General features: G+C 39.0%; 1 protein-coding gene across 2 annotated transcripts in view; it reads left to right on the top strand.

Annotated features, from left to right (window-relative positions):
• RNF217 (ring finger protein 217) overlaps nt 1-18,401 on the top strand; it is a 123,407-nt gene that overhangs the window by 81,527 nt on the left and 23,479 nt on the right. For both annotated transcript variants that reach the window (XM_027551077.1, XM_027551076.1), the window contains exon 3: nt 12,219-12,383. In XM_027551077.1, coding sequence (XP_027406878.1) covers nt 12,219-12,383 — 165 coding nt within the window. The remainder of the gene's footprint in view (nt 1-12,218; nt 12,384-18,401) is intronic.

Genomic DNA, 18,401 nt, shown 5'->3' with positions numbered 1-18,401 from the left:
TCATTCTTTGAGGATTGATTGTAGTTTCTGCTGTCAGTTCAGAGGCACTTAACATCTAAGGTTAAAATTGCTTCAAAATATTATGGCTATTTTATACCAGGAAATACTTTTAGTGGATTCCCAGATGGCTCAGTGGTAAAGAATCCGCCTGCCATTGCAGGAGACAGATTTGATCCCTGGGTCGGGAAGATCACTTGGAGTAGGAAATGGCAACCCACTCCAGCATTCTTGCCTGGAAAATTCCATGGATAGAGGAGCCTGGTGGGCTATAGTCTGTGGGGGTCACAAAGAGTCAGACACGATTGAGTATGCACGCATATACTTTTAGTATATCACACATGTTACGTCATTTGAATATTCCATTTAAATAGGTTTTTGTAAGTTTTTTGTACTCTGCAGATGGAAAAAGGATAAACAGACTATATCAACAAGCAGGAACAAGAATTCTTAAGGGCCAGCTTATCTTTCCAGGCCCTCACTCAACATCTTTTGGCAACAGTTCAGTAAATAGAGCTTTTCATTATGTTCTGAACTCCACAAAATTATTATTATATGAAATAGAACAAGCACATTCCTGAATTGAGAAACTTACGTTGAGACAACCTTGCCTGTGGACAAATCCAGTCTTTCTCATTCCTAGCATTTGTCTTCTCACCCCTGAAACTCACGAGGCCAAGAAGTTTTACCATTCCACTTCTATGAGATTGATTTCACTTGCCATTTAGAAATCTAATTTCTAACCTAAACAGTTTCTATAATTCATTAATGCGGCTCCAAATGCATGTTAATACAAAGAACTAGTTAGCTTGGAGAAAATTTAAATGGCTGGGCTGTAACGTGCTCAGGCGACGCCTGGAGACAGGCACATCACCAGCACCTGAAGGTTTTCTCCATGGCAATTATCATCCGGGATTTTATGGTGTGTTTGTGTGGTTATTTGCTTAAAGTCTCTCCCACTGGTCTCTAGGAGACCAGGTCCAGACTTGCTTACTGCTGATAACCTGTGTCAAGCACTCTATCTGATATTCTCTCAAAATACATTTCATGAGGGAACTAATCAATGGGCCAGTGCATAAATAATAATGTGTACTGTAATAAATGTGGGTGGAAAATGCTGAGCGTGTAAGAGAAGAAAGGGCAGGAGAGGTTGGGAAAGCTTCATTAAAGGGCAAACGCATTAAGCGAAACCTTGAAATATTGAATTTGCTATGCTGGAAAAGATGGGTCAGAGCACAGGCTTCAAACCAGATTTAAATTCTCAGCCTGCCACATGCTAGCTCTATAACCCTAATAACAGCTTCTGTATCTTTTACTGGTGGTAGAAATAATACCTGTCATAAGAGTGTAATAAGGATTAAATAAGATCACACATATAAAGTGCATAGCACCATGTCTGATATAGCCTAAGTGCTCAACACATGCTAGAATTAGTATGCTTATTATCATTATTAGGAAAAGTCAGCAGAACAACCTGGGTTATTAGGGAGGTGACGGAGGAGTCAAAAAGAATAGAGGTGGAATAAAAGATTGGGTGACTGATGGATGGTCAGAGTGAAAGGGGGATGAAACGGACTTTAAGTTCTTTTTTTTTTTTTTTAATTTTATTTTATTTTTAAATTTTACATAATTGTATTAGTTTTGCCAAATATCAAAATGAATCCACCACAGGTATAAGTCCTTTGAGTTTAAAGAACCTTTGAAGCATCAGAGATGTCCAGGAGGCTTGGATCTAATGCTAGGAGTGATCTGATGGAAATCATTAATATTTGGGAAGAGGAGGAGGTCACTGAATTCACAGAAATGAAAACTATATGTTTGGGAGGTAAAAAGTTAGTTTCTCATGGGAAAGAATAGAGGATTGCAAATAATTTAAATATACTTACTTTACTCCTAGGAGTTTTACTGAGGTACGGGCAATTCTGGGTTTCCTTCTTATTTCCAAGTGTAGACCAAGAAATGATTCTCCTTTTCACATTATTTGGAGTAAGTTGAAGAACATGCATAAATCAACAAGGGAACATTTTGGAAATAATCCTTTTTATGGTTTCCTTGAGGCAAAACTCACAGTCATCCCCACTCTTCTTCCCGCAAATACTAAGCTGAACCTTGATAATTCACGGAATGGTGCTTTGACTCATCATAAGATGAAAAAAGCCAATAAAACATCCTGGGGAAACTCCCTCTGTATTCTTACCTTATGTCTTATGCATTACTTTCCCTCTTGTAACTATAAATCTTCTGGTTAGAAGTCACAGTTCATAAAACTGCACAAATACATTATTTCTTCATGTGAGAGAGAACTTTTCTAAGATCTTTACGAATGTAATCAAGTCAATGGGTCTGTTGCTCCTAACTGATAGACTTTAAAATATGCGTAAGTGAAAGGCTGGAATTCTGGTACTACCCAACTTACTTTCTTCCTGTGTCTGTTATTCAGTCTCCAATGACCTGTCCTATACTCCAGAAAGATGCCTCTTTGGCATCTTTTGGACTGCTTCTCCACGCTTCCTTAGCATCTCAATTTCTGTTTGGGTTCAGCCAAGGGTTGGCATTGGCAGGGAAGGAGAGAGTGGAAAGAGAGCATAGTGCATGCATTATTCTGTCCATGGGATTTCCCAGGCAAGAATACTGGAGTGGGTTGCCTTTTCCTTCTCCAGAGGATCTTTCCAACCCAGGGATCGAATCTGAATGACCTGCAATGCAGACAAGTCTCCTGCATTGTAGGTGGATTCTTTACCAACTGAGCCACTAGGGAAGGCCCATTCCCTTCCTGCTTCAGTGCAAAGCTTTAGCAGAGCTGTGTCCCTCCATGACTGTGGCTTCCCTCTAGAGGGTGCTCCCCTGCCCCCTCCCATGTTTCTAATGCTCACTAGGCTCCAGAAAATTCATCCCTTGTCTCTTTGGCCCTAGAAGAGGCAATGACTTCCTACTACTTGAGCTTCTAGGGACCTGCCAGTCTTTTGTTCAAATCCACCTGCACCTCTTCAGTCATACTTCTGATAAACAATTTTCATATATATATACATAGATTAAAAAGTCAATAAAATGTGCTTAAGCTTCCTTCTAGTAAAGACAGTCTGAGAATTTTTTTTTCCATCTGTAAAAATGTTTACAGCTTTCCTGTGGAAGTGCAGTTAGTGCTGCTCTGCTCCTCAGTTTTCCCTCGACACCATCACTTTAAATTGACAGTGTTTACAAATTGAGAGTCAGCTTGTGCATCATCAGCCTGGCAAGATCAGTTTAGCTCATGACACACTGAATTCTCTTGGCAGTAATGCATCATGAATGTCAGGAGCTGAGAGAAAACAAGTGTAGTTTCTTAAATGATTGTTGCTAGCATAGCTTTGTGAGGGAGATAAAGATGGCATTCTTGATTCTGGTTTGAAGAAGCCATTTGTAGGGAGGGATCAGTTAGGAGGTTGGGAGTAACGTAGACACACTGAGCGAGTGAAGTCGCTCAGTCGTGTCCAACTCTTTGTGACCCCATGGACTGTAACCTGTCAGGCTCCTCTGACCATGGGATTTTCCAGGCAAGAATACTGGAGTGGGTTGTCTTTTCCTTCTCCAGGGGATCTTCCCGACCCAGGGATCGAACCCGGGTCTCCTGCATGGCAGGCAGATGCTTTACCATCTGAGCCACCAGGAAGCTGGTATAGACACACTACTATATATAAAGTAGATAATCAACAAGGACCTACTGTATAGCATAGGGAACTCTACTTAATATTCTGGAATAACCTAAATGGTAAAAGAATCTGAAGAAGAACGTGTGTGTGCTCAGTCACTTCAGTCGTGTCCGAATCTTTGCAACCCAGTAGACAGTAGCCCACAAGGCTCCTCCGTCCATGGGATTCTCCAGATGTGAATACTGGAGTGGGTTGCCGTGCCCTCCTCCAGGGGATCTTCCAGACCCAGGGATCAAACCTGTCTCTCCTGTGTCTCCTACGTTGGCAGGTGGGTCCTTTTCCACTGGCACTAACTGGGAAACCCCTTAAGAAGAACAGATGTATACGTATAACTGAATCACTTTGTTGTACACCTGAAATTAATACAATATTATAAGTCAACTAAATTCTTTAAAACAGGAAAGCCATCGTAAACAGAGCGTGTTATGTATGTGTCCACTGAAAAAATGTGTCATGCTCAATTACAATGCAAGACGTAATAATTTTATTAGAATGCATTTGTACTTCTAGTTTCTAATGAGGTGCTTTGCTGAAATTGTTCTTTGTTTCCTTTCTTGATGCATAAATTAGCCATAATATTTTACAGAGCCTTTCCTTGTGCATGAAACTTCTAACAACAAAAGCCAAATATTGAAATTCATTTGAAATTTTAGCCTACATCTGACCTTAAAAAAGAAAAAAAAAAACTACAGTAATTTTAATATTAGAGGCTCATGGCTTCTGTGAATTGACCTGCCATAGGATTGAGAACTGTTTGTTTTTCTCACTTTATCATATCACCCCTTGGATTTTTAGCACAAGAGACAAGTGAAGAATCATTTCTTTTTGATGACCTGCTGAATAGTGGGTAAGCCAAGTCTGGTGTTCATTATAAAATGTTCTGTAAGATGTTAGGACTGTACATTTCTCACCTACTTTATTCTGTATTCCTGCTGCTGCTGCTGCTACTGCTAAGTCGCTTCACTCGTGTCCAACTCTGTGCGACCCCATAGATGGCAGCCCACCAGGCTCCCCCGTCCCTGGGATTCTCCAGGCAAGAATACTGAAGTGGGTTGCCATTTCCTTCTCCAATGCATGAAAGTGAAAAGTGAAAGTGAAGTCGCTCAGTCGTGGCCAACTGGCAGCAACCCCATGGACTGCAGCCTACCAGGCTCCTCTGTCCATGGGATTTGCCAGGCAAGAGTACTGGAGTGGGGTGCCATTGCCTTCTCCGATTCTGTATTCCTACCTTGCCATATTTACCCATTCAGAACTGTAAGGCAGTGGTCCCCAACCTTTTTGGCAGCAGGGACTGATTTCGTGGAAGATAATTTTTCCATGGACCAGGGAGAGGTGGGTGTTTCAAGGGCATTACATTTTATGTGCAACTCCACCTCAAGTCATCAGGATTTAGATCCCAGAGGCTGGTAGCCTTTGCTATAAGGGAACCCCATGCATTAGTCTGTGTGTGTCAAAGTGTAAAAGTGCTAGTCGTTCAGTCATGTCTGATTCTTTGTGACCCCATGGATTGTAGCCCACAAGTCTCCTCTGTCCATGGAATTCTCCAGGCAAGAATACTGGAGTGGGTAGCCATTCCCTTCTCCATGGGATCTTCCCCATCCAGGGATCAAACCCAGGTTGCCTACATTGCAGGTAATTCTTTACCATCTGAGCTACCCTGTATAGCTCCACCTCAGGTCATCAGACATTAGATCCCAGAGACGGGGGCCTTTGCTGTAACGGAATCCCATGCATTAGTCTACATGTGCATAAATCCTCTCTACAAAATGCCTACCAAGTGACCATTCAGACACTGAAGGCTTCCATTGTCAGGGAGCCTGCTAGTTGTAGAATCCGTTTTGAAAGATTCATTGTTACCTTCCGTTTTGAAAGATTCATTGTTACCTTCAGGCTGAGATCTCTTTCTCCTGCTTCACCTGTTGGTCACAGAGAAAACTCCCATTTTCTCATGTACACTCTCTACTTAGATGGCCCTCTTGCTGCTTCCGCTGGTATCTCTGTGAGAGGTTAGTCTTTTGTGTTGTCTTCCGAGCAGGGTGTCCTTTTGAAAACTGGATGATGTCATCCTACTGTGGCTAGGGAGTTTGGGTTTATACAAATTGGAGCAGAATCTTCCAGGACTTCATATTCATCTATGAAGAGATGGGTCCTCATAGACTCAGATACTCTACTGGGTCTTGCTTTCTAGGTTTAGAGGAAGAGTCTATAAATGCTTAAAGATGTTTCCAGGCAAGACGGATTAGTATAGAACAGTGATTCTCAAAGAAAGGAGGAAGGACTCTCTTCAAAGGACAGAATCCCTATTCCCAAGTTCCAATATCCTGTCCTAGAAAAGCTTGCCTCTCAGTTAAAAACAGAAGTTAGTATTGAAGTGAATGTGGGTACATGCATGCTAAGTCACTTCAGCTGTGTCCGATTCTTTGCGACCCTAGGACCATAGCCCATCAGGCTCCTCTGTCTGTAGGATTTTTCCAGGCAAGGATACTGGAGTAAGTTGCTATACCCTCCTCCAGGGGATCTTCCCAACCCAGGGATCGAACCCCAGTCTGTTATGTCTGCCTGCATTGGTAGGCAGGTTCTTTACCATTAGCTCCACCTATTGTGCAATAAATTTGTGTGTTGCTTATGTAAAAGGAGCCTGGAAACCAATAAAAGGTAGTGTGATTTATATGAATAAACACCAGCTCCATTTAGGTTATCTTGTCATGTGTTATTCTGCATTTTTGTCCTTATTTGGTCTCCAACCCTTAGGAAAGTTTCCCTTTCATTTTCCAGTTTAGTTTAAGCTATATTGTGAGAAATTTAGGGAAGGGTCACTTGGCCACGTTTGGACCATGTTCAAGGAGCAGTGCCTCCTGGAGCTATGTATTATTGGCACTGCATTCAGGGTGAGAATCCCAAGTAGCAGGTAAAATCTGAGGGATTAAAAATCAAAGCAAGAAGTCAAGTCATCTTCCCGTGTGGAGACCCTTCCCCCCACTGCCACCCTTGCTGTTAGATTTGATCTTAAAAGGAAACAGATTGCGGTTCCTTGAAAGCATTTAAAGCCATGCGTTGGAGACTTCTTTTCTCCTCTCTGTAATACTCAGCACCTCCTCACAATCTCCTCTTTGAGAAAACCACTTTAAGCTGTTATGGAACTTTTTCACTAGTGGTAAAGAACACGCCTGCAAATACAGGAGACTCAAGAGTTGTGGATTCAATCCCTGGCTTGAGGAGATCCCCTGGAGAAGGGTATGGTTACCCGCTCCAGTATTCTTGTCTGGAGAATCCCATGGGCAGAGGAGCCTGGCAGGCTATGGTCCATGGGGTCACAAAGAGTCAGACACTACTGAAGGGACTTTTATAATTATGAGATGTCGCAATTATTTACATATATATTGATTAGTTTCTTTCGGACGCTCTAGTCTGACATCCGTAAGTTATATATGGTTCATCTGAGAAGTTTCTGGACCACCACGTTGGGAGTATAGGAACCTTAATGTAAGGCTGATTGATCTCTGTTTCTCGGGCACGTTGGCGAGATTCAGGGCTGACCCAGATAAAGCGGTTCTCCTTTTCGGGTTCCATGCGAGCGCTTGCTGTTTCCCCATGCACTGTTTGCTCAGGCCTCGACGGCAGCTCAGTTTGGGCTCTCTGCCTGCACTGTGGTCCCATGACTTTTCCCAGGGACACCCCACTCGTCTTTCAAGGCCTTATTCTTTCTGGCTTCTGCCCTTTGGCCCTTCCTTGAGGCAGTTTTCCCATGGCTCCCACTTGTCCAGGCTTCCACTCCAGTAGTTGTCACATGATTTTATAGCTTTTTAGGTTGATATTTTTCTGCATTCAGTAATTTTTTTGAGGATAATATTCCATTCTTTCTGATATGTCTAAAATTAATGCACTCAGTATCTGTTATTTGAAGGTGCTTAGTAAGTATTTGTTGAATGGAAAATGAATTTTGGAGTGTTTTATTATTATTTGTCTTAATCTGAAGTTCTGTTAATAATAAAGCAAATTCTTCTTGGAAAACCAAGTTAATTCATATTGGCCATGCCACATTTATACATGGATGTTGTCTAATATTTTGAGTTTGATAAGTAAGGATTTTATGATTTGCTTAAAATAATTATGTATATAGGACTGTATAGTATTTCATGAACAAAAAAACTTTTCTAGGATGTTCTTTGGTTTTTAATTTTGTATTTATTTTGTGGGTTATTTCTTTATTGGCATGACGAACTGTTAAGAGAAAATACAGTTTGCTTACAACAAGTGGGTTGGTTTAATTTGTCCTCAGAGCGTCATTGTAGCCCAAGATTCTAGAAAAGCTAAGGAAATTCAAAAGTAAAAAATGTAATATAAGGTTCTTTTATATTTCATGGATTATAGAACAAGTTAATGAAGATTCCTATCTCTGATAGCTTTTACTTTTGAAACTTGTAGCCTTGCCTGTTGTAGAAGAGTCACACATTAATCATGATGTTTTGTAAAATGTCATGTGGATGATGTTTAGTAAACATCATTCAGTAATCTAAGATGCAATAATACCATCTCAGCCACTGGCTGTAAATTAGACACGTTGGTTTTTCTTGGAATTCATGTGATGTTAGCCAATGTGCAATACTTGCTCTGTGCAAAATCATTCATTTTACAAAGAACTTACTCAAGTGCCTACCATGTGCCAGAAGTTCTGTGTTACTTAACTCAGGAAATACAGAATGAATGAGAAGTCAGCCTTTGCCCTCTGTGAACTTGTAGCCTGTTAGGGAGATTAGACAGCTACATGTTTAATGTAAATTCTACAAGATACCAAAACTGGTTGGGAGAAATAGGGAAGACATCCTGAAGCAAATAGCATTTGATCTAGTAAAGGTTTCAATAGATTGTGTTCATTGGATTTTTTCCAGTTACGAGAAGCAGGGCTATGCTCTCAAGCTCCATCATGTAATGTATTTTAGTATAAAGCTGCAGGGAAGTAGGAAGGGCAAGAAAGCGGTCCTAGCTGCCACCCGTACGGGCCTCATGGAGAGTTGGACCCTGGCCCTGGGAGCATGAGAGCCCCTCAGTTGTGTTACTAGAAGTGAATGTCTGTTGTTCCCATCTCCAGTGATCTGTGCTGTGGTCACTCAGCTTTTCTCTGTCTTTGCCTATATAGCAAAGGCAGAGTGCTTGTGTATGTATCCCTGTTTCTCTCCTCAAGAAAAAAAAAAATCTGTCTTGGCTAATCTCTGTTCACCAAGGAGCATGCTTTGCACAAAGCTTCTGCCTGCAGCCTCATAGATTGCTTGCCATCAAGCAGACCCCTGCTTTTAGCTTAGGGACTCATTCCTGGTGTGATCAGGTGTGGCCACTGCGATGGGGTCAGTCCTTCAGAGCTGTGCTTCTCAAACTTTAACGTGGGGACCTTGTGAAATCACAGGCTGTGGTTTAGTAGGTCTGGGGTGAGACATCAATTTTTGTCGGCAACAAGCTCCCAGGTGATGCTCCACTACACTCTGAATAGCATGGATACAGCACGGTAACCTGTATGTGAATATAATTACTCAGAAGGCAGGCACTCCATGTGGGAAGTCTGTGATTATGGGATGGCATTTCATATGGAGGAAGATAGTGTTAATGTCTACAGGTATTTTGTATGAGTCCAACTTTGAGTATGGTTAAGGAAGACCCTGATGCTGGGAGGGATTGGGGGCAGGAGGAGAAGGGGACAACAGAGGATGAGATGGCTGGATGGCATCACCGACTTGATGGACACGAGTCTGGGTGAACTCTGGGAGTTGGTGATGGACAGGGAGGCCTGGCGTGCTGCGATTCATGGGGTCGCAAAGAGTCAGACACGACTGAGCGACTGAACTGAACTGAAGGTTGGAGTGAATAAGTCATCGTCAAACGAATAAGTCAATCTTTAAACAATTTAGGCGCAGTCTTTGAATAACAAGGTGGTTGGGATTGCCTGTTAGTCCTTGTATTATTTTAATCCAAACTAAGTGAAGTGAAAGTCGCTCAGTCGTGTCAGACTCTTTGTGACCCCATGGACTCTAGTCCATGGAATTCTCCAGGCCAGAATACTGGAATGGGTAGCCTTTTCCTTCTCTAGGGGATCTTCCCAACCCAGGGATCAAACCAGGGTCTCCTGCATTGCAGGCAGATTCTTTATCAACTGAGCTATGAGGGAATCCAAAGTAAGGCAATAGTTATTTTCCTGTTTTCAGTGAGAGACAGTAAGCAGGCGGGTCTGAATTTAAGTTATTTATCTTCACTTGAGAACTTGGTGCAAAATTCCTTTCATAGTTTGCTGCCAAGTCTTTGTTGTCTGGCAGCAGGTTCTGCAGTGAAACTTAGTTGTTTATTGTGTGATGTTGGAAGCCAGAATCCTGGGGTGGACACCAAATACCTGATTCCTTATCATTCTGGTACCTTAGGAGAACCATATATTTCTAATTGTCTTCATTCGAGATCTGTAGATAAGATAATTCAGCATCAGTCATAAAGATCCTTGAGCCATTATAGTGTCTGACACCCTTTGAGTTAATCCCAGTTTCAAGGCACATGTTACAGTTATTCTTTGGCTATTCATTTCATAAATATAATCAAAGACTGGCATTAAAAACCAAGGTTTTTTTTTTTTAATTTAACAAAGGTAGAGTTCAGTAATTTAGAATTGTGTATGTCTAATAGAATATTCAAGCCCTCTGTCATAGTGGCAGAAGCAAGAGGTAAAGTGAGTCTTTTTTACTTCCCCATTTCATTCATTATATTAAAAAATTATATTCATATAGGCCCCATATGATATTTACATGTGTTCTTCATTGTTTTCAGTGATCATTTTACATTGTTTTATTACCTGGAGTTTACCTTCTTTGACTCAGTCTTCTTACTTTAAAAATAAATTAATTTAACTTTAATGATCAGAAAAGGCAAAAATGGTTATTTTAAATGACTAAAAAAATCGTCTTTTTAAAAAGTACAAGAGATTTCCTAATTTATCTGAGTAAAATCTTGAAAGAGATTTTCAAAATTAACCTTATATTTTTAGTGTTATAGAATTCTAATTTACTGATTAGATTAACCACATGACTTTCTTCGACTTTGACATTTTACTTTTCAATCATCAAAGTAAGAATGCTGTTTAGTATGAGGAAGTGTTTTAACACAATGGAAAGAATGCTGGCCTTGGAGTCACAATTTTACTTGCTCTGTGTCTCTGGGCAAGTTATTTAATCTCTGTGAGCATAAGTTTCCTCATCTGTAAACTTACGTTGTTCATACTGACTTTGGAGCATTAGTTTGTTGATAAAAATAAATAATGCATGTAATACAACAGTATAAACATTATCATATAACAGCATTTTAATAAATATACATGAAGATTTTTAAAAATTGATGACAAAATGCTGTTTTCTTTTGCCATCAAGTTAGAAGCAAAAGTATTTTTGTTGCTCATATTTGCACAGGAAGAACATTATCTATTTTGACATAGGTGCATGTTGCAGTGCTTAGAGTTATAACAGAAGAGTTGACTGTAACTGCCATTCAGTTACCCTGTAGATTGGAACCACTGTTTTCAAAAAAAGAAAGTAGCGACATTGTGTACAGTTTACCAAAAGACTTGCTAACTCATCTTCAAAGTATAATCAGTAAATTCACTCTTGCCCAGTGAAGTAAGAAGCAGGAGCACAGAGAATAGTCACTTACATTGTTTATAGTGACACATTTTATTAGTCACTTTAATCAAATAGAAAAGTCAAGTTATGCCCATACGTTTCTAGAGTGAGGACCAGAAATATGGTTTGAGAGTGGGATACTCATCGTTATTCAAAATGCAGAAAGTCAGATAAAATGTCTTTCTTGTCAAGAGGAAGACAGATATTTTTAAAACATGTATGTGCATTCTATACACCTCTGCATAGTGACCATGCAAAGATATCTTCTGATAGTTTCCCAGGTACAGGCCACAAGACCACCATACATTCAGTTTTCTAATAAGATCCTTCATATTATTTTTATGATTAATCTCCCTTATATGAATAGCAAACCAGGGATATCCATTATCATAGCAAATGCTGGTGTAGTGGTTCATTTGCTGGAGTGTTTTTTATTTGATGAAACATCTTGGGGGGGCGGGGCTTTGATTTTACAAAAGTGAATAAAGCCAAGAGCAATGGAAATGCCTGGGAAGCTGGTTCAAGGGCCAGGCAAGTTCCAGGGTGGTAGCCTGAGTAGGGATTTGGGGCATTTTGACCTTCAGATTTTACCTCTGTGCTTCAATTTGAGGGCTTTTCTTAAGGCCAAATTGATTTACAAAGCATCCCAAGTGTTTAGTTCTACTAGTCTACAGACAGCCAGATCATCCAGGCCAAAGCCGTTCTTTCCTCCTTTAATATAAGAATAGTCATATCTTACTGTAGTTTTGGTTTTATCCAGGGGGAGGTATTTTAAATTTGGACCAATTATAGCCTTTCAGCTAATTTCTCCAAGCATCACCATTCTTATCTTCTTAGACACTTTAAATATATCCACTAGTACTTAACATTACTTTTCCTTACACAGATCCAGTGCCCCACTTGCCAATTCGTCTGGTGTTTTAAGTGCCACTCTCCTTGGCATGAAGGTGTTAACTGCAAGGAGTACAAAAAAGGAGACAAACTGTTGCGTCACTGGGCCAGCGAAATTGAGCACGGGCAGCGGAATGCCCAGAAGTGTCCAAAGTGCAAGGTGAGACCACCGTTAGGAGGAAGGGGGTCACTGAACGATAATATTTACAATGTTGAAGTGATTCTATGTGTAACTTTCCTAATGCAGGCGTGGAGAAAAAGAATACTTGCTGTTTCATTTTAGAAGAGTAATTATATAGCTAAAATGAAGATTTTATATAGAAAAAATATATAGTGTATATTTTTATTCACATTATATTTCATTGTTTTGCTTTGTTTTTAATTTACATTTATTTATTTTAATTGGAGGCTAATTACTTTACAATATTGTATTGGTTTTGCCATACATCAACATGAATCCGCCACGGGTGTACACATATTCCCCATCCTGAACCCCCGTCCCACCTCCCTCCCCGTTCCATCCAGGCTGGTGCACTGGGTCATCCCAGTGCACCAGCCCCAAGCATCCTATATCGAACCTGGACTGGCGATAGTTCAAAATTTAAGGAGTCTACATGTAACTATGGGTCTTAAACTTCAAAATCCTTATTTTCCATTTAAAAATGGAAATTTATATATAGGAAAAAACTCATATAAAAAGTATATAAAGTATTATTTCTGGTTTACTCTAGCAAACTACACTATAATCACTTCTCAATTAGGTAGGCTCTGAATCCTTGTAAGCCTTTGTTTTTGTTTGTTTCTCTCTGACATTGCTTATCATTTTAGGATTATATTAAACTGGCCATTTCCTTTTTTAGTAAATCTGGTGAGGGAGAAGCTAAAAGCTTCAGGTCTTTATGGATCCCATTTTTCAATTTTCTCTTGATAATCATGCAAATAATCAAGAGTCAGCAGGCGTTTGAGCAGAGACCTAGATGTTGAAAGTCAACTGTGCAGATAGCCAGGGAAAGGAATTTCTCCTATAGAGAAATCAGCACATAAATCCAGCCAGAAAACTTTGGATTTGATGCTTACCGGGTAGGGATCTGTTGAAGTTTTTCTCTTTCTAAAGCTCAATGCAGAAAATTATATGTGTATATATGTATATGTATACTCCACCATGTGTGGTTTTAATTTTTTGCCAAATTTATTTTTGAAAATCATGTCTAAACTGGGCCAAATTTTCTTTCAAGAATAATTTTGCCATTTCTTTCAGGAGAACTTAGCACCAAGGTAAAGGAAATTTGAATTATCAGAAAAATTTTAAAAATTAATCATGTGAACCCAACTTGAAGTAGTATAAGTATATTCTGAAGCTTATAGATGAAAATATACATGAAATATATAGATGAATATATATATATATATATATATATATATATATATGCGCACAGATTGACTACACCAGTGTCACTAGTTTATATGTATATTAATAGTCAGTAAAGCATTGCCTAAAATAACATGTTGTGTTCTTAGCAACTGGAAGAAAATTTTGAAATAGTTTGGATGGCCTGGCCCTATTAAAAGTGGTATCTATGGATGTCTGAGTTTAAAAGCTTCCTTTGTTTGTCTGTAGAAGGCAAATCCATCTACAGTTATCCCTTTGGTTTTAAGACTGTTTCAGATTGCTGCATCGATTGCTCTGTACACTTATTTTTCACCCGTTGAAGAACAATGGGAGAATGAGGCCTTTCCCCCTTCCTCCTGCCTTTTCAGTTTATTCAAAGCTACTGCTGCGTTTCAAACTAAATAAAGGCCAGTAGGAGTTCAGGAGCCCTGTTTAAGTCATTCTATTTGACACTTTGTTCATAATACTTTATATTTCTCTGAAAAGCTGTGAAACAGTTGCCAGTTGGCCTGGCTCACAGAATGTGTTCTCAATGAAGAATACTGCAACATTACATGTTAGGGATATTTGAGATAGTACATAAAAACATAACATTTGTTACTGTAATCCTTCCATCTAACATTAAATAGACTCTGATTTATTGAAAGAAAAAGCACCCAACTGTAAGGAATTTACTGAATGCGCTGACGGTTCCCCACAGTTTTAACAAATATAAACAGTTAAGAGAAATCATGGATGCTGGTTTTCTTTTGAAATAATAGCTAAAAAGTTGAGGTTTTAAAAGGAATTACCTTCTGATTAGAAGGGAAAGGGGCCGAGGAACCATGGAATGAGTTTACATTCATTCCATGTGGAGCGGAGAACCCACTTTCTGGTGAGATTCAGGTTCCATATGAAATCTGTGTCAGGTTACATCATATTTTATGACTTGTTTTGAATACAGATTGTTTTAGGTTTTTTGAAGCATGTGACTTTAAAATTTTGTATTTTCTTAATTCTGATTTTGTTGTTGTTGGGCCATAAATTTTATTTTTGCCCATGAAACCTCTCTAAGAGTAGAAATCCACAGGGAGAGATTACTCAGTGAATTAATACTTTTTTTTATGGGCCAAGGCTTTATTTTCCTAAATACTCTTTTAAGATTTATAAGTGAAAACGGAAGATGCTAGGAGCTTATGAAAAAAATTTTCATATAGTGCTTCCAGTGAACAAAACAGTTATCATATATTTTCATATGAATATGTTTTTATTAATGATAATCAAGTGTGTTTAAAATTTTGTCGGGACCAAAGTATATTTATGTACCCCGCATGGGTATATTAGATTGATCCATAATTTTGATAATTATTTTTATTTTTAAGTGATTTTTTCCATAAAGGTCATGTAACATATGATAGAAATTTGAAAAATAGAGAAAAAGAATTCACGACTCTAGTATACTCACTATTAACATATCAGTGTCTTGTTGCTCTTTGATCTTTCCCCTATTTAAGTAACTTAAAAAAGAATCGTAATATGGGGATAATTTGATATCCCGTGTTTTTTTCCATTTAACTTTTCAAACCATTCTTAAGTTACTAAGTAGTTTTATAGCATGTATTAAGTGAAAGAAAGTGAAAGTGTTAGCTGTTCAGTCATGTCCGACTCTTTGCAACTCATGGACTGTAGCCTGCCAAGCTCCTCTGTCCATGGAATTCTCCAGGCAAGAATACTAAAGTGGGTTCCCATTCTCTTCTCCAGGGGATCTTCCCAACCCAGGGATCGAACCCAGGTCTTCTGCATTTCAGGCAGATTCTTTACCATCTGAGCCACCAGGGAATCCCAACATTTATTAACTATGTAATATTTGCTTAAATATCCTCCACCTATTAGATACCAAAGCTGGTTTTGTTTGGGTTTGGAATTCTTTAAAAATATATCCCTATGTTATAATTTGTTAATGATATTCATCTGGAATATATATTTTTCCATATTTTGGACCTTTTCTTAAGATAGAATCACTAGGTTAAAGGACATCAATATATTCAATATTTGGTACATATTGCCAATTTGTTTTCCTAAAAGATTGAAACAATTTATCACCAGAATAGCTTGAAAAACTATTTCTGTATGATCATTTCTTATTTTTTAGCATTTCAAGTATTTTTAAATGCTTATTTAATAATTTAAATTTAAATAATTTAATAGCAAAATACTTTGTTCTTATATTTTGAATTGAGTATATTTTAAAAAAATATGTACTTTAAAAGAAAGCTGAACACATTTTCAGTCCCTTTTACCCAATACTTTGGGGCAAACCAGTTTAAAGCCAGCAGGAAGTTAAAGAAACAATTATATTTAAAATGCGTATATAAAGTAAGTATTATCTCTTCAAAAATATTTCTTAAATATTGTAATATGTTACTGTTATTAAAAATGGGTGATAAATTCATGCATGTCTATTATACCATTATCTTTAATTTTTAAATGTTGGAAATAGTTCATGATTAAAAGTAAATAAAACCTAACAAGGGAACAGAAGGACTCTAACATCAGATTTCTGGAGCTGCTTATGCATCTACGTTTGCCCCTGCAAGGATGTTTGCCCCCTAAGGATGTGACTGTTGCATTTTCACTTTTATCCTCACATAAAAGTTAAACTTTGAATAAATGGTTTACTAAAGCAAAGTTTGGGTTACTATTTCTCAAAATGGTTAGCTTTTTTAAATTGGAAAATTTAAACATCCCTGCTGCAAATTACCTTCTTCCTTAATGTCAGATAAGAGAAATATTTATGTAAACATTTATATAATGTGGAAAAAATACAGTCATAGCCAACAAGATGACAGGCAGCTGACCACTTGAATTTTTCTCTTACATAAATAACCATGTATCACTATTTAGGACATTTTACAAAGCATTGAAGAGAGAATTAATTAGGAAGTTATGCACTTCATAGGCTAATATATAAGTAATGTGATTTATGAATTAAGGGTAATTAAGTCACTTATTTTATTTCAGTTCAGTTCAGTCACTCAGTCATGTCCGACTCTTTGCAACCCCATGGACTGCAGCACACCAGGCCTCCCTGTCCATCACCAACTCCCAGAGTTTACCCAAACTCAAGTCCATTGATTCGGTGATGCCATCCAACCATCTCATCCTCTGTCGTCCCCTTCTCCTCCTGCCCTCAATCTTTCCCAGCATCAGAGTCTTTTCCAATGAGTCAGCTCCTCACATCAGGTGGCCAAAGTATTGGAGTTTCAGCTTCACCATCAGTCCTTCCAGTGAACACTCAAGACTGATCTTCTTTAGGATGGACTGGTTGGATCTCCATGCAGTCCACGGGACTCTCAAGAGTCTTCTCCAACACCACGAAGCATCAATTCTTTGGTGCTCAGCTTTCTTTATAGTCCAACTCTCAAATCTATACGTGACCAATGGAAAAACCATAGCCTTGACTAGACGGACCTTTGATGGCAAAGTAATGTCTCTGCTTTTTAATATGCTCTCTAGGTTGGTCATAACTTTCCTTCCAAGGAGTAAGCGTCTTTTAATTTCATGGCTGCAGTCACCATCTGCAGTGATTTTGGAGCCCAAAAAAATAAAGTCAGCCACTGTTTCCACTGTTTCCCCATCTATTTGCCATGCAGTGATGGGACCAGATGCCATGATCTTAGTTTTCTGAATGTTGAGCTTTAAGCCAACTTTCTCACTCTCCTCTTTCACTTTCATCAAGAGGCTCTTTAGTTCTTCTTCACTTTCTGCCGTAAGGGTGGTGTCATCTGCATATCTGAGGTTACTGATATTTCTCCTGGCAATCTTGATTCCAGCTTGTGCTTCTTCCAGCCCAGTGTTTCTCATGATGTACTCTGCATAGAAGTTAAACAAGCAGGGTGACAATATACAGCCTTGAGGTACTCCTTTCCCTGTTTGGAACCAGTCTGTTGTTTCATGTCCAGTTCTGTTGCTTCCTGACCTGCATACAGGTTTCTTAAGAGGCAGGTCAGGTGGTCTGGTATTCCCACCTCTTTCAGAATTTTCTGCAGTTTATTATGATCCACACTGTCAAAGGCTTTGGCATAGTCAATAAAGCAGAACTTTATTGACTGGAACTCTCTTGCTTTTTCGACGATCCAGCAGATGTTGGCAATTTGATCTCTGGTTCCTCTGCCTTTTCCAAAACCAGCTTGAACATCTGGAAGTTCACGGTTCACATATTGCTGAAGCCTGGCTTGGAGAATTTTGAGCATTACCTTGCTAGTATGTGAGATGAGTGCAATTGTGCGGTAGTTTGAGCATTCTTTGGCATTGCCTTTCTTTGGGATTGGAATGAAAACTTGACCTTTTCCAGTCCTGTGGCCACTGCTGAGTTTTCCAGATTTGCTGGCGTATTGAGTGCAGCACTTTCACAGCATCATCTTTTAGGATTTGAAATAACTCAACTGAAATTCCATAACCTCCACTAGCTTTGTTCGTAGTGATGCTTTCTGAGGCCCACTTGACTTCACATTCCAGGATGTCTGGCTCTAGGTGAGTGATGACACCATCGTGATTATCTGGGTTGTGAAGATCTTTTTTGTATAGTTCTTCTGTGTATTCTTGCCACCTCTTCTTAATATCTTCTGCTTCTGTTAGGTCCATACCATTTCTGTCCTTTATTGAGCCCATCTTTGCATGAAATGTTCCCTTGGTATCTCTAATTTTCTTGAAGAGATCTCTAGTCTTTCCCATTCTATTATTTTCCTCTGTTTTTTTGCACTGATCACTGAGGAAGGCTTTCTTATCTCTCCTTGCTATTCTTTGGAA

This window comes from Bos indicus x Bos taurus, chromosome 9 (genome assembly GCF_003369695.1).
Source record: "Bos indicus x Bos taurus breed Angus x Brahman F1 hybrid chromosome 9, Bos_hybrid_MaternalHap_v2.0, whole genome shotgun sequence".
NCBI classification, from domain to species: domain Eukaryota; kingdom Metazoa; phylum Chordata; class Mammalia; order Artiodactyla; family Bovidae; genus Bos; species Bos indicus x Bos taurus.
The sequence above is the reverse complement of the archived record's forward strand: the minus strand, read 5'-3'. Positions and strand labels throughout refer to the sequence as shown.